The sequence below is a fragment of the Dipodomys spectabilis genome, unplaced genomic scaffold (genome assembly GCF_019054845.1).
Source record: "Dipodomys spectabilis isolate Male_0828 unplaced genomic scaffold, ASM1905484v1 ptg000163l, whole genome shotgun sequence".
In the NCBI taxonomy this organism is placed as follows: Eukaryota; Metazoa; Chordata; class Mammalia; order Rodentia; family Heteromyidae; genus Dipodomys; species Dipodomys spectabilis.
The window spans coordinates 12,709,755-12,726,490 of record NW_024870840.1 but is presented as its reverse complement, the minus strand read 5'-3'; the positions used below and the strand labels follow the sequence as shown (position 1 = coordinate 12,726,490).

The 16,736-nt window shown below is 38.3% G+C and overlaps 1 protein-coding gene across 2 annotated transcripts in view; it reads right to left on the bottom strand.

Moving 5' to 3' along the window:
* The window catches only part of Mybpc1 (myosin binding protein C1), a 93,869-nt gene that overhangs the window by 41,178 nt on the left and 35,955 nt on the right, over positions 1-16,736 (bottom strand). Inside the window, exons 6-12 of one of the 2 annotated variants that reach the window (XM_042693283.1) lie at positions 16,459-16,572; positions 15,299-15,447; positions 14,845-14,962; positions 12,005-12,056; positions 9,377-9,433; positions 4,751-4,917; positions 2,460-2,592 (exon numbers count right to left, since the gene is read on the bottom strand). In XM_042693283.1, the coding sequence (XP_042549217.1) occupies positions 2,460-2,592; positions 4,751-4,917; positions 9,377-9,433; positions 12,005-12,056; positions 14,845-14,962; positions 15,299-15,447; positions 16,459-16,572 (790 nt within the window). Of the gene's footprint in view, positions 1-2,459; positions 2,593-4,750; positions 4,918-7,616; positions 7,780-9,376; positions 9,434-12,004; positions 12,057-14,844; positions 14,963-15,298; positions 15,448-16,458; positions 16,573-16,736 lie in introns of those variants that run through there. The other variant, XM_042693282.1, reaches the window with a different exon arrangement.

The following is a 16,736-nucleotide window of genomic DNA, read 5'->3' as shown; positions in this document are numbered from 1 at the left end:
GTTGGTTGAGACTGTCATGGATATTTTTAACTCTGTACATTCTTTAAATGATCAATTCACTTTTAGGGGTCTCTACCCCCTTGATTATATTTGCTGATGCATATCTCATTCATTGCCTATCCTGAGGGACACAGTAGGTTTTGTTGGGTAAATATAAATATTGCTCCATTGGAGCAATAATATGATCTTCATTTATAACCGTAGGACCTAATCTCATAGCATAGCATGTGGTGGTCTCAGAACTGGCATAAGCACATCACAGATATTGTCCATTAAGAAAGCTTTTGGGTATTTAGAAAAAGTAAAGTAGAATCCAAAGACAGCAAACTTTAATTGTTTGTGACTTGGACTATGAGGAGAATAATAATAGACTATGGGAAAAAAGTGGGTTTCACAATTTCTCAGTTTGAAGGCTTCAAGAACAAAATTCTTGAACATGTTTTACTTAATCTAGCAAATTAAAAATTACGTTTTCTACAGGCACTCACAATGTGGAAATGTCATTACAAATTCCTTTCCCCCTTATAATAGTGTATGCAAGTAAAAAGTCACAATAACTAAATAAGATTTTAAAAATTATGTTTTGATAAATCCAGACCATCATTAATAGACTTTTGGTACGAAGGCACAAACATTATTAACACAAAGTCATTTCTGTTGGCATGATTGCACTAAGAAACTGGAAACCACCTAATTGTACTCCAGAAGTGACAGATTTCCAGGATTAAAGTCTCTTATCAATGTACACGTGGCTCTTGTTAACTTAAAACAATATATTAAAGTTGAAAATCTCTTGGGCTGAGGAGGATCTCTGTAAAGTAGTTTCATAATAGACTAGTGATGCTATCAGACATTGGGATTAGTATTTTCTCCTTCCTTTGGGAGAGAACCAAGTAATAATAGAACACAGGCTTAGATCCGCATTTGATTACGTCTCAACGTTAAACAGTTCTACTCAGGTACAGGGCTTTAAATACTCAACAGTGCCTGACTTGCAAATAGAAGATATTCAGCCCTTATCAAATATAGATGCTATTTTGGAAATAGTACAAATCATCTAATTATCAGGTGTGATTCTTAGTTAGTATATCAAATATGTATCTCCAAAGAATTTTTAAATTTTATTTTTTAAAATTGGGAGAAGTCCAGGAAATGAAAACATGGTGGTGGTATTTGTTTTTGCTTTGTTTTTTGTTTGTTTTGTTTTTTGTTTTTTTTGTTTTTGTTTTTGTAGGTCATGAGGCTTGAACTCTTCTGGGTTTGGGCACTGACCCTGTGCTCTTCAGCTCAAGGTGAGCTCTCTACCGCTTGACCCACAGCGCCACCTCTTGTTTTCTGGTGGTTAATTGGAGATTAAAAAGTCTCATGGACTTTCCTGCCCGGGCTGGCTTTGAACTGTGATCCTTAGATCTCAGCCTCTTGAGTAGCTAGGATTACAGGCGTGAGCCACTGGCCCCTGACTGGTTTTTTTTGTTTTGTTTTGTTTGGCTTTTTGGGGTGGGGGGAGGTGGTTAGCAAACGGGTTTGCAGAAATGAGGAGAGGAAGGGTGAACAAATGTAGTCATGGCATTCAGTAAACACTATGTGGAAAATGAACTTGTGGGCAGGGATAGGAGGAGGAAACTGGGAGAAAGCAAAGGAAGCAATGACATTGTCCAAAAAGAACTGTACTCATTTTCTGATTTATTGAATGGTAACCCCTCTGTACAGCTCCTTAACTATAGCAATGAAATTATATTTGTTTAAAAAATTGGGAGAAGGAGCTGGGATTGTGGCTAGTGGCAGAGCACTTGCCTAGCTTGATTCCTCAGCTGCATAAACAGAAAAGGCCACAAGTGGTAGGGTGGCCCAAATGGTAGAGTGCTAGCCTTGAGCAAAAGAAGTTCAGGGACAGTGCCCAGGCCCTGAGTTCAAGCTCCAGGACTGGAGAAGTTTCACAATGTTTCAAATGAATTATAGCTAACCTGTATTAACACAGAACAATAATTAAGAATCACTTGAAACAGTCTAGCATAACCGGTAGTTTCTATTTTTTTTTTTGGATCCGGTCATGGGGCCTGAACTCTGGGCCTGGGCACTGTCCTCAGCTCAGGTCAAGGCTAGTGCTCTACCACTTGAGCCACAGTGCCACTTCCGGCTTTTTTCTTTTTGCTTATGTGGTGCTGAGGAATCGAACCCAGGGCCTCAGGCATGCAAGGCCAGTGCTCTACCACTGAGCCACCTTCCCAGCCCCATAAACGGTAGTTTCATCTGCATAGCCAGTGATTTGAATAGCTCCAATACTACAAGAAAAGTGACCTAAACTTTTACTCTCTACATGTATGACTTCACATTATAAGAATCTAACCAAAATAATTCCTTTTTATTTTCAGAAAACTGGGTCAAGCCACTCTTTGAACATTTATTTATTTACCTATGTATATTTCTATTTGTTATTTATTACATGCAAAGCCACTTACTTTGTACTGGGCCGAATTTCTTGGCCATTTTTGAACCACTTCACCTCCAGCTTTGGATCTGCCAGCTCCACGACAAACCTTACTTTGCCTCCTTTATCAATCTGATAGGCAGGATCAAGAATTTTTGCAAAAGCTGATCGATCAAAGAAACAAAAGGATGTTAATCTGTGAACACAAACTGTGTAAATTTACATAGTCAAACCATATATGAGAATCTAAAAAGCAAAAAGAAAATGAGAGTCAGAGAAGAAAAACATCAGGAACCTTCCAAACTACCCTTTACATTTTAGGATTGTGTTGACATATTTAATAAGCTGGTTTAAAATTTTAAGAAGAATTTACTTTTTATAAAAGAAACCTAAGGGGCTGGAAAGGTAGCTCAGTGGTAGAGCACTTGCTTTGCATGCCTGAGGCCCTGGGTTCGATTCCTCAGCACCACATAAACAAAAAGAAAAAAGCCAGAAGTGGCACTGTGGCTCAAGTGGTAGAGCACTAGCTTTGAGCTGAAGAGCTGAGGGACAGGTCCCAGGCCCAGAGTTCAGGCCCCACGACCGGACCCCCCCAAAAAAATATCAATCAATAAATAAAAAGAAACCTAAGAAAAGAGTAGTTGAAGACACTTTAAAAATGACCCAATTCTGCGGAAATGAACCTAAATGAAACTGAACTATATGATAATTTCTTTTAATTCTCTAATATTATTTGAACCACTGGAATTATTTTTAAAGTAGTCCTTCTCTTTATTTTTCTTTTGGCTTGTTTTGTGAGAAACAATCTCACTGGATAGCTTAGGCTGGCCTGGAACTTGATACCCTTTTCCCTAAGCTCCCCTAGTACTGGGATTACAGCCATGTGCTACCACATCCAGCTCTATTTTTGAATTTCTATATCATGGTTTTTTTTTGTCTGTTTGTTTTGGGAAATACTGGTGTTTAAACTCAAGACTTTATGCTTGCTAGATAGGCATACTACCACTTGAGTGATATATCAAGCCCACAAGTTACTGTTCATTATGGAATTTGTATAAAATTCAGTAATTAATGGGATTCAATTCAATACCTTTGGTTAATTGAAATCGTAGACTTACCCAACTTTTAGTATTTTAGAAATTTGCCCCTAAAATAGAATTATTTATTTATTTATTTATTTTTGTCGGTCATGGGGCCTGAACTCTGGGCCTGGGCGCTGTCCCTCAGCTCTTCAGCTCAAGGCTACCGCTCTACCACTTGAGCCATAGCTCCACTTCCAGCTTTTTTCTGCCTATGTGGTGCTGAGTAATCAAACCCAGGGCCTCATGCATGCAAGACAAGCACTCTACCACTGAGCCACCTTCCCAGCCCCTAAAATAGAATTTTAAAACGATTCCTTGCATATACAATACACACACACACACACACACACACACACACACACACACGTGAAAAGCCAATCTGGGAAAAACAGGTGTCTACCCTGATGTTTGAGACTATGAATTCCTAGACTCAAGATAGTAATTTTAGGGGTTCTGGGAGCATGGAAATAGCTAAGCTCTGCAAAACAAAACAAAACAACTAAATTAAAACAAAGTTACTAGCTGTATTTTTTCCCAGCTATATTTCTCAAGGAATCCACAAGCAGTTTAGAAATAAAGTATAGGTGATCAACGCGAATCTTTAAATTGTCTCTGAATAACTAGTAAAACAATAAATCATCATAGGATTCATCTATCACCCTGATGTACGGTCAAACCAATAACTGATGATCTACTACAAGAAACTGCAAAGAACTTGAGTGGTCAACATTTTATATTTTGAACATATTCTTTCCTCTCTCTTTCTTTTTTCCACATTAACGGGAAAAAAAGTATTTAAAACCATACCACAGATCCCTGGGAAAAAGCACAGAAACTTCACAAAAGTACATTGTGTGAGAGACGCAAACTCCCCAATCCTAGCTGGAAAGGTGGAGAAACAGGATGCTAAGCAGAGACAGAGAACCTCCTCTTGTCTAAAAACCAAGGCTTTGTGAGGGAGATGTGGGTGTGGTACAAAGGGTTGGCTGTCCATTCTTGGGGGGGTGGAGGGGTGGAGATGACCTTCAACTGTCCTACTATCTGCATTGCCACTGGTGTTAAAGGCCATCAAAAGAGAGGGGCCCTCCTGTTCCCCCCACCCCCCTTTGGCTTCTCCCTAAGCCAGGGTGGACAGGATGAAGTAAGGGCGTGAAGTAAAGGTTGAGTCTTTCCAGTTCGCCTGGCTTGGGTCGGCCTTTGCCACTGCACCCTCCTCCAGTGCTCCTCCTCCAGTGCTCACCTGCACTCTTCTTTTCCACCCGACGCATCCGCTTGAGCCTCTTGAGCATGCCCCGCAGGTCTGTGATACCATACTGGAAAGCGATCTTCTCATACTCGTTGGGGTTCGCGTTCTTCAGCAGCTCCCACACATCAATCTCAGGTTCCTCTTCCTGCTGCTTCACCTCCCTAACCAGAGAGAACCATGGCCTCTTCAGTAACTGTCCTGACCCTTAAAGGAAGCCCGGGGTGTGATCCTGACTTTTTTTTGGGGGGGGGTGGTGTTGTGTTAAAAAGCTCTGTTTAAAGCCACCAAATAAGTCTATTCGCCTTACTTGAAGTCTTAGGGAAACTACCACCTGGTAGCTCAAATATGTACAGTAATGGTAACACTTTTCATTTTTTTATATTAAAAGAACAGTTTTTTGGGGGGAGGGGGAAGACAAGTATAGCTAATTGAGCGTGAAATTAAGGAAATAGAATGGTTCTCACCTTAGATATGGGTTGTGAATTCATTTTGAAAAGTAGATTAAGGACTAAATACTTGTGGATGGAGGTATACTATGTTCATGGATTAGAAAATAATAATAATAATAATAATAGTAGTAAAATGAGAACTAAAAGAATTGACTAGTGGCTTGTGAATGAGAATGACCTCTTTTTCCTTACTGATGTATAGGCCAGTACAAAGACAGTACTTCAAGGCTTTGATTTTGACAATAGCATTTTTCCTAGCACATACATGATTATGTACATTCGGCACTTTTCTTAGCTTTTATATTTTAAAAACAAAACTCCCATGAGGGTTTTTTTAAAAAATAGTTTTATGGATGAAAATTTTTACTTTAAAAAAAAAGAAAGATGCAGTTCCTAAGATCAAGAGGGAGAGTATCTGGGTAGTGAGTTTTAGGCCCTAAGTCCAAATCCAGTATTGTTTTCTATCCTCCATACCCTGGTTTCTCTAAATTGGTTTCTACATTGGCAGAAGAGTGATGAAAAAAAAAATTCTCTCATATCATTGTAACTCTCCCTTGAGAGTTACATTGAATTCTCCCTTTTGGAAGTAGGATGAAGTTGAATTAAAACATGTAAATAGTAAATGGTAAAAGAAAAATTTAGAGTCCCATGAACGAAAGGAAAGTAACTTCTGAGGGTAATTATTGAACTTATGGCCCCAAAATTTGATCACTACCTAAAGAACGTATAGAAATTTTGAAGAACATATATAATTAAAACTTTATAAGAATTAAAAGACATTTGTTTTCTTCTATTTCAAAACTTCACTATGACACTCATGAATAAATACTTTAGAAAAAGGAGCTTAGTATAATTGTAAAATGTAATTTAAATTATTTTCTTCATTTGTTAAACAATTTTGATTTCATTTAGGCTGACTTAACTATTTATACCAGTCTAAATTGGAAATGTTACCAGGTGACTACTTACTGTGAATTATACTGATTTGAATTTAATTTCCGGAAATCCTGATTAACACATCTTATGCACTAGTGTGGAAACAGATTCATGTTGTTATGTTAGGGACTGATGAGTTACAAATATGTTTGCTTTGTCTCATTTATTATTCCTGTTTCAGACTTTCTTCTTTATACTCATACAAACTATGAGAGGGAAATCCTGAGTTATAATAAGAGTAAAGTATACAGGAGAGAGAAGGAAAATATATTGTTAGCATAATGTTTAGGGTATCTTTAGGAACTCTAACTCCTAAACATCTAATTTCCATTTTACATTGTTATGTAAGTCATTTTTGCCCAAATGGGACAGGAAGTTCCAATGTTCCAAGGAAGGCCAATGTCTTGAAAAATGGAAGGGAGTGAGAAGTTGTGGATCCCTTAGTAACTTAACTTTGATGGGAAGAGCTAGAAAACACCATAGGAAAATGGGCCTTGATAAATTTCACATAGCATTGTTTTGATCTCATTGAAATAAAAATATGGGGAAATTGAAAAGCTTAAATAAATTGTCCTGAAATTGGAGTGGCAATAATTTGCCAGAACCAATAAAATTTATAGGCTGAAGGCAGTCTGTATTTCAGATATATCTTTTTAAATATTGGATAATTGCAATTAAAATGTGTATGCATATATATCTGTAATATTCTCTGTGGGGTGTTTACTTAATTTATTAATATTTTATTTTTTTGGTCACATGCCAGCCTGAAGATGCCCTTAAACATGAACTATGCCATACATAGACTGCAGTAATTTGTATTTTGATTGAGGAGAATTACATACACAAACACTTCAAGTATCCTTTTGATAGTGCAAAAATATAAGCTACACAGAATATATGTAAGCTAACAAAAGGCATTTGTCAACTACTGAGATGTTCCTAGATTTATGAGGGGAATATTTTATGAAGGAAGCTAGTAATAAATTTGTTTAATTAATAGATCATAAAACCAAATACTTTCCTCATTTTCCATTAAAACACCAGGATACATGTCATCTTCTTTATCAACTTTCTCATAGAAGAGCAATGACCTCTTTCCTATTTCTTTCTTTTCCTTTCCATAAGTTAATTGTATTCTGAATCACAAATACAGGCAGTCACTTCTGTCATGGAATGTGAGATCAAAGTTCTCTCCAGTAGCATTTCCTTCACTTATCTGGAAAGTAACTCTACTTACCATGGTGGCTGCCCATAGCCCTGTCTGCATGCTTAAGTGATGAGGACAAGAAAATTGCAGATTTAGGATTCTTTTCCATTGCTGGGATAGACCTATACAACATCCAGAGTGATTTCATCTACATCAAAATCTCTATAACTTTATGATCCTTGTGAACTACAGAGCATTTATAGAAATTTTATGTAGAATAAAACTTCCAAGGATTTATATAGATCTAATCCCGTAAAAGAATACTTACTGCTCAAAAGATTCCTGCTTCATCTAATGTCTATGTGAAAGAAGCTGGCTTTAACCAGGGCAAGGAGATCTTTTTGGAACAGAGATATTGATCATAACGATATTCATCTTGATGGGGATTTTTGTCACACACTCCCAAAAAAGTAGAAATGGCAACCATGTATCATTACCACAATTAAAACACATGCAATTTACAAATTAGTAAGAAAACACATCACTTCTAAAGTTGTGATAGTAGATTAGTACAGTATTAAATGAATATAGCCTTATGTTAGCAACAATCTAATTAGGAACCAAAGTCTTAGTTAAGGAAATCCAAAGAAAATGAGAACTGAAGACATGTTGGCTCCTCATTTTTGTTTTAGCAGTAAGCAAAGAAGTTTATTGAACAATAGATAAGACTATCACATGAGAGGGACAGAGACACTGAGGCTGAATCCCTCCAAGTATTTGTTTCAAATTATTTTCCTCTAGGAACTTTGACCATATAATTGAATTTCTTTAATCCTCCAAAAAGAACAATCAGAAAAAGACAATTAATAATGTTATGTATTATATTTTGATAGCTCTCCCTTTCTCCCTTCCACACTCTCATTTGTGTGTGTGTGTGTGTGTGTGTGTGTGTGTGTGCTCTTTATAAATATATACTCCTGAAGGGAAAACAGATATTTTGCAACTGGAAGTGCCTATTTAGTTTCCAACTACTATGGGCCATGCCTTTTATACTTAATTTTCACACTAGCTCTGTTAAGTTGTTTCAACTGTTCACATTTACAAATATGAGAAGAAAGTCTCAGAAAAGACATAGACGACAAAAGTCACATAACTAGTAGATGGTGGAGTTGAGATTTGAATCTAAGTTTTTTTGTCACTACTCTCCCAAAATATATATTCATCCCTTTCTATGAGACATCTCCTGGATTCCTGAATTTATACATTCTATACAGAGGAAGCTTTGGATATTTTTATTTTATTTTAGGGTTAAATAAAGGATTGCAGTAGAGCTCTTATCTTTTTAAAGTGTCAATACATGTTTTACACAGGAGAATGAGCTTCCAGGGCAGGTGAGGTGTATGTAGTACTTCTTACATGGAGTCACAGAAGATAATGGTGATTCAGAAAAGACAAACTTGGATTTGGGTGTCTGCCCTGCCTGCAAATCTTGTGGGCCTGAGGAAGTAAGTCACTCAGCATCTCTTGGTCTTTGTAATGAGACATAGGTAGGTACAGCTGCAGAGACTGCTACCAAAATTGAGCAATTTATTTGTTTGGTCAAATACCAAAAGCAAGATGATGGAGATTTGATTTATTTAATCATGAGAAGAATCACGTGCCATCTGAAAAGTTTCTGGGTAACAATGCTTGATAAGACATGTACTCATTATCTTGCCCATGTAATTGTAACCCCTCTGTACAGTATGTTCGCAATAAAAAATTAATTAATTAATTAATTAATTAAAAGTTTCTGGGTATTTAAACCTTAATGTCTCCGGTTTTCAAATCTCCTCATACCCAATTAAGAAGACATGGGAGAACTCAGGAAACGTGGAGAAAGTTTGAAAGCATCAGCTACAGTTTTTAAGAGATTAGTATGCAGTTACTTTTTCATCCTTTCTTAGTTGATTCTGTTATGTTGTGTAAGCAAAACACATTTTTTTTTAAGAAAGGAAAATTCCTTGAAAGGCATTCACATTAACTTGACTTCACTGGGCGGAGATGTAAAAGTGCTGAGGTGCCTGGACCTCATGTCTTGGTTCTCACCTACGTTTCAGGAGACCACTAAAGTCAAGTTCCCCTGCATCCTCTTGACCTTCTCCACTGTCATTAACAAAAGAAAAGCAAATCTGGGTTTAATGTAGACACATACATAACACTCTCCCCCAAACACTCTACATAGAACATATGCAATTTTGTACGATCACGCAAGGACTGAATCGACACAAACTATTGCTTTTCACACAAGTCACACTGGAAGTACTTGTGGAAAAGCAGCCATGAGAAGCTTGTGCTCCTCGATGATTTCAGAAGACACGATTTTGTAGATTGCATATAGAAAACTGCTTGGATTTGTGTTAAAACTAGGTAACACAAATGCATTTAAGCCAAGCAACACAAAGTACTTTGTTATTGCAAGTTGGGTAAACAAACCTATGTGAAAAGCAAAGGACTTTTGTTGATCTCTGTTGTGCATATAAGACAGAGATTGGCTTGGAGGACAAAGTGTACCAGGGCCAGATATATAAGTGCAAAGCCTTATATCAAAGGTAACTTCTTTATGTCCATGAATAGATGAATCAGATAGTGATATATTAACATAAGCATGAATGGAGCTGGTGCAGAGCTCTTCCAAAGATGCATTCCTTTTTGTTTTCAGAGGATTGCCCTCTATATTGCAATCTTTTCATTTTCATGTTAATAGCTTTTTAAAAGATATTTTTCAAAAATTTATCTTTGGGTTGCTGATGAACTTTTCAGGTTTTTTTAATGTGCTTTCCTACAGAGAAATGCATCTTAGATTAAGCATGCAGCCACCATTGTGATTTCATAGAAACTCTTAAAATAAAAAAGCTGTGGTGCTCACATATAATGGCACTACATATTTTACTTACATGTTTAGTTTTTTAAATGAAGATTTTGTTTCCTGAGCTTTACAAATGTTAGCTATGGTTTCTAAGGAAAGAGTCTGTGGGTTAAAAACAGTGTGTACAATATGTAAGTCATAAGGATTAAACTCAAGTACTGTGTTTCCAAAATTTCTCTAATCTAAGGTGTTTAGGGCCTTAGAGTTTGGAACAGTAGGTCATGTTTCTGTTCTGAAATATATTTGTATGAGTCATGGGGATAGTTTTAGATCTATGCATTTGCTAAGTTTGGGATGAGGGGAGAAGGTGGAAAGAAAATAATAGGATTTGAATCTTTGAGATTTTTGTTTTCACATTTAAAATACCAATTACTATAGCTGGGTACTTGTGGCTCACACCTGTAACCCTAGCTGCTCAGGAGAGTGAGATCTGGGGATTGGCAGTTTTAAGTCAGCCTGGACAGGGAAGTCTATGAGACTCTTTTCTCCAATTAATCACTAAAAAGCCAGAAGTGGAGCTGTGGCTCAAGTGATAGACTGATAGCTTTGAGCACAAAAGCTCAAGGAGAGCCCCAAGACCCTGATTTCTAGCTCCAGAACAGGCACACACACACAAATTACTGGTCAGGTAATTTTAAATATCTTTTCAGAGTAATTTGCATTTTTATTTATTCATAATTTAAGAGGGAAATGTACCTTTTATTAATGAACCAAAGTGTTGCTTTATAAAAACAGATGCCATATGTTTTCCTAATATATACAATGCTTTATAACTTAAAATGACTTTCTTTCCTTATTCAACACAACAGTACATGGATTTGGTCTTAGAAAAAACAAAATATTTACTTTTATCAAAGATGTTATCATTTAAAAATGGAAGGTAATATAGTAAGAAGGGACTAGTTATATATCTCAGAGAAGAGAAACAATTTTCATTTTCCTTCTGTAATATTTTTATTTTTTTCAGCCTTGGGAGCTACAAAACTAAATAAGTATCTGGAATCTGCCTTTCAATAGTATTTATTTTTTCGGTCATGTGGCTTGAACTCTGGGCCTGGGCGCTGTCCCTCAGCTCTTCAGCTCAATGTGAGCAACTGTACCACTTGAGCCACAGTGCCAATTTTGGTTTTCTGGTGGTTAATTGGAGATAAGATCTCACAGACTTTCCTGCCCAGGCTGTTTTTGAACTGCCATCCTCAGATCTCAGCCTCCTGAGTAGCTAGGATTACAGGCATGAGCCACAGGTGCCCAGCTCAACAGTATTGTTAATTCTAGTGGATTCAGTAACCTTTTATGCATAATAATTCAGTATTATACCATGTTAACTTCAGTAACTGTCTACTAATTGTGATATGGGAACTACATGATTTAGTTACTCCTTAAGTGATTTGTAGGTGATCACTAATTGAAATAAAAAGGCTTTTCATATTAATTAACTGATGGTAGATAAAATGGAGATTAAAAAAAACTGATGGTAGATAAAATCTCTTTGGACCATTTTAAGGAAAATAATGCCTTGTGAAACATGTACTTATGAATAGGTTGAGAGTGTATCCTTCTAAGGCAACCATAATACCATCAAAAATGACAGCTTTATTTTGGCAAGGATATTCTAAAAACATCAGCATTTATACTTGATTGGACATTAAGCTTAGCTGCAATACCAGTGTTTACAAAAGTAGTGTGTATGACCACAGTGAAATGATTCTTCTTTGGCATATGAATCTTAGGGGATGAGAGATACATTTTGAAAAGCCTCCACCTCTGTGCTATATAATAGCCATCTAGATTTCCCCTTTGGAAATTACCTTCTCTTGAAGGCAGATCTGATGTCAATGTTTGGAGTAGTCCCCGTAGATTCTTTGAAAGGAAAGAAAACAGCCGATGTTAATACCCATTAAGAAGGCAAGTTTCATTTCAGTTCCTTCATGAGCTGTGGGGATTGGTTGGATGGAAGATCATGGGGTAGAGGTGCTAGCTGTCTCCAGGTTGGCTGTGCCACGAAGGCAGGTCTTCTCCTCCCTCATGAGGAACCAATAGAGGGGACCACAGGGGCCTCTGTGTATGATTGTTGTTCCACTTGCATGCCCATGAGAGTCATCCAAGGAACTTCAAAAAGTCCTACTGGAGATTCTGATCCACCAGCTCAGGGAGAGATAGCTACAAATCTAGACTTAAAAAAGGCCTTCAGGAGATTCTTAGAGATGCCTTGGCCAGGGCAGAATTCTCATTTAACACAGAAGAATTAATGTCCCTGCCTACGATCATTCAGCCTTTGTTGGACCTTTCCTGGAATGGGAATAGCATGACCTTCTCAGGTTCAGTTGGTTAATGGGAGATGAGAGTCTCATAGACATTCCTGCCTGGGCTGGCTTTGAACTATGATCTTCAGATCTCAGCCTCCTTTGTAACAAGGATTACAGGCATAAGCCACTGGCTTCTGAAGCTAGTGTGATTTTAAATGGATGTATTCCAAGTGGTAGAGAGTTGAGTTCCAGGCTACTTATTTCTCATCTATTCAATGATCCTGAAAGAACTCATCCAAATATAAAGACAAAACTCACCTCTTCAGAACTTCCACCTTTGATTCTTTTGTTGTTGTTCAAGACAGGGATTTGACCCTTGATCTGATGCTTTTGCTCATTGGCTGATGCTCTACCAACTGAGCCATTCTGCCAAGCCTTTACCTTTGATTCTAATCTGCCTAAGTGCTGCTCTTTTTTGTTGTTGTTGAGTCTGCATTATGGTTTGAATTCATTATGGAACCCCCACCCTGCCCCCCACAAAATTCCCACCTAACCTCAGTCTCAGCTCTAAATGCTTCTTGGGGACTTGAGGACTCTTCCTACTTCTGTGTGACTGCCCTTCCCTTTGTAATGAGCTGTGTGTGATTGATTTTCTTCACTCTTATACTCAACAGGGTAGGATATGCCTTGTGGATACTTCATACTTCCAGTAAGCTGACTCCAGAAGGTCTCTAGGTTGTGGTGTGGTGTCTATGATCAAGAATATCATTCAAACATAGAATAAGTAGCCTGGAATTCAACTCTCTACTACTTGGAATAACTCCATTTAAAATCACACTAGCGCCAGGTTATCTTCAATTAACCATCAGAAAACCAGAAGTGGCATGGTGGGTCAAAGTGGTAGAATGCTAGCCTTGAGTGAAAAAAGCTCACGGACAGTGCTCAGAGTTTGAGTTCAAGCCCCATGACTAACAAAATAAATAAATAAAATAAAATAATAAAATAAAATCACACTAGCTTCTGTCTCCTGTGGCCACATCAACTTACGTGAATTCATCTAAATTATATCATCTTTGCAGCAGGGTTCACTTGCCCTTTGCGTATGTTAAAAGGTAGAATTTCCCAAACCTAAGTGCATTTCTTTACATTTATGCACATTATTTTTACTCTGGGAAGTACATGGAACATATAGATGGAGAACTTCCATATCTGACATCAGTCCCTGTAAGGGAATGTCTCCCTTCTTCCTGGGTATCCTAACATTCTCTTAGCGAGTATAAGACCTTCTCCCCACACCTGAGTGGCCTTAATGAAACAGATATATTCATTGACATCCCTTATCTGAGAGAGTGAAGGAATGCAGGTAGCATGCTCAAGAGATACTTAGTAATAGTGTCAAATCCCATTGTGTATGTGTGTGTGTGTGTGTGTGTGTATATGTGTGTGTGTGTGTGTGTGTGTGTGTGTATGTGTGAATTTGGTCTTGAACACAGATCCTAGGTGCTATATCTTAGTATTTTCTGCTCAAAGCTGGAGCAGTTGAATCACACTTCTGGCTTTTTATTGGCTAGTTGGTAATAAGAGCTTTTCAGACTTTTCTGCCCAGGTTGGCTTCCAACTGCTATCCTCAGATCTCAACTTCAGCAGGAGTGAGCCACCCAGCTCCAAAACCCACTTTTCTTTTTAATCTATTGTTATAAAAATGATGTACAGAGGGGTTACAATTACATAAATCAGGTAAAGAGTACATTTCCCAGTGAGGAAAGGAGGGAGGTGGGTATGGGAAGAGATAGTGGGAGAACAACAAGGGGAGGGGTAACAATACTCGACAAGAAATGTACTCTTTGCCTTCTCCATGTAACGGTAACCCATCTGTACAGCATCTTTACAATAAAGTAAAAGTTTTAAAAAAGAATGCATTTCGTTGGGCTGGGAAGGTGGCTCAGTGGTAGAGCTCTTGCCTTGCATGCATGAGGCCCTGGGTTCGATTCCTCAGCACCACATAAGCAGAGAAAAGAAAAAAGCTGGCAATGGTGCTGTGGCTCAAGTGGTAGAGCGCTAGCCTTGAGCTGAAGAGCTGAGGGACAGCGCCTAGGCCCAGAGTTTAGGCCCCATGACCAGACCCCAAAAAAAAACAAACAAAAAAAAGAATGCATTTTGTTTTGGACTATGTCACCTTTTCCTTCACTCTCTCTTAGTTCAAATCCCACTTCTTAAAAGTGAAATCACAATAACAATTCACCAAGATGGCAAAAATGGCCACATCAACAAATTGTTCAATTTTGAAAGAAAAATGCCCCCCAATCTCATTATGTTAAATGATTTCTTCTCATTCCATCCCTTCCCATTTGAAAATAACATAACATAAAAATCACATTTATGCAAGCAAGAGGTTCTCTTACCATGAACTTCAAGGTCAAAGGAACAGCTATCAAACTTATCCTTGTAGGTGACTTCACATCTGTAATTTCCTGCATAGTTCTCTTTGGCCTTGATGATCTGCATCTCGAATGTGTATATCTATAACACAATACATCCAGACATACTGTAGTTCTATCTTGCCGACAGCAAGGGACCATCACCTTTCAGTTACTTTACAAACTTCTTCAGTGTAACTTTATCTAGGGAGTCTAATACAACAGTATCAGAACAGGGAGATAACTATGTCCCTCCCCCCCCCCCCCGTCACCCCCCCCCCCCCCAGTTCCTTAGCACATGACCATTTCAATGGCGTTAGAGACACATTAGGAATGGTAATTCCACAGATTTTTCTGGCACTGAAATCACTCAAAGCTACATCTGAAATGACTTCTTCCCCACACAGAAGAAAGGAACTAGTTGAGCCCTGAGCCATACCCGAGTTTGTCTCTCGAAGGTTTCCTTCAGCTGGAGGTGCTTTCCGGCTTTGCTGGCCAGATCCATCCATTTCCCTTTGAACCATTTGATGGTGGGTTTTCTAAGAAGATCTTCAGCCTTGACTTTGGCTATAAAGGTGATGTTTGCTCCTATAAAATACACATGGATTCAATCTGTGGCTTAAAAACATGACATTTGTTTTGGTTTTAACTGGGAGAAGTTGACACAGGTCTGTAACTAATAGACTATGGTGTGCTTTGCACTTCCAGAATTGTGCAATGAGGTGGCCCCAACTTATTTTATGTATGTATGTATGCATGCATGCATGTATGTATGTATTTATTTTTGGTGCCAGTACTGGGGTTTGAACTCAGGGACTGGGTGTTGTCCCAGAGCTTTTGTGCTTAAGCCTAGAGCTCTCCTAGAGCCACAGCTCTACTTCTGCTATCTGCTAGTTAATTGGAAATAAGTCTCACAGACTTTCAAACCGTGATCCTCAGATCTCAGCAGTCATTCACTTTTTCAGGTTATAGAAAGCAAGATTCAGTATTATACACAAAGGCTTATTATTCAGCCATGGTAAGGAGTGAAGTACTGATGTATACTATACATCCCACGTGGACCTCAAAAACAGAAGGAAGCCAGAAACAAAATGTCATGGATCATGTGATTCTATTTATGTGAAATAATCCAGAACGATTGTCCTTAGGAAAAAAAGCAAATTAGTGATGGGGCTTGATGGAAGTGGGCAATGCAGGTGATTGCTTAGTGAACTACAGGATCTTTGGGGGGAAGTGAAGGACATGTTTTGAAACTACGTAGAAGAAGTAGTTGCACATCATTATGGGTGCATTAAAATCCATTGCATTTTTTGCTTTAAAATAGTTAATTTTATAATACCTGAATTTTACATGGCTATAAAAAAGGAAAGGGGGTACTGGGAAGGTGGCTCAGTGGTAGAGCGCTTGCCTTGCATGCATGAAGCCCTGGGTTTGATTCCTCAGCAGCACGTAAGCAGAAAAAGTGGTGCTGTGGCTCAAGTGGTAGAGCGCTAGCCTTGAGCTGAAGAGCTGAGGGACAGCACCCAGGCCCAGAGTTCAAGCCCCATGACTGACAAAAAAAAAAAAGGAAAAGGGGAGGATTTGATGCTAGACACTTACCCACTTTCACTGAGCCTGTCTGAGGTTTCTCAACAAACAGGGTGGACAGCTGAGAGTTGGCATTCTGCTTGTCCTGTTCCTCTCCTCCAGCAGGTGACTCACCAAGAGACCATTCTAGCAAGCAGAAGAAGGAAATGGGTCACTTCAGGGCCTGCTTCCTCTATGGCAGACTTACCTGTGTTTGCTATTTGCATCAATACTGATTCTTTTCCTCTTCTAGTAAACCTAGATAAACATAACACCATAGTATCATTCTTTTTTGTCCCCAGCAGCCATCG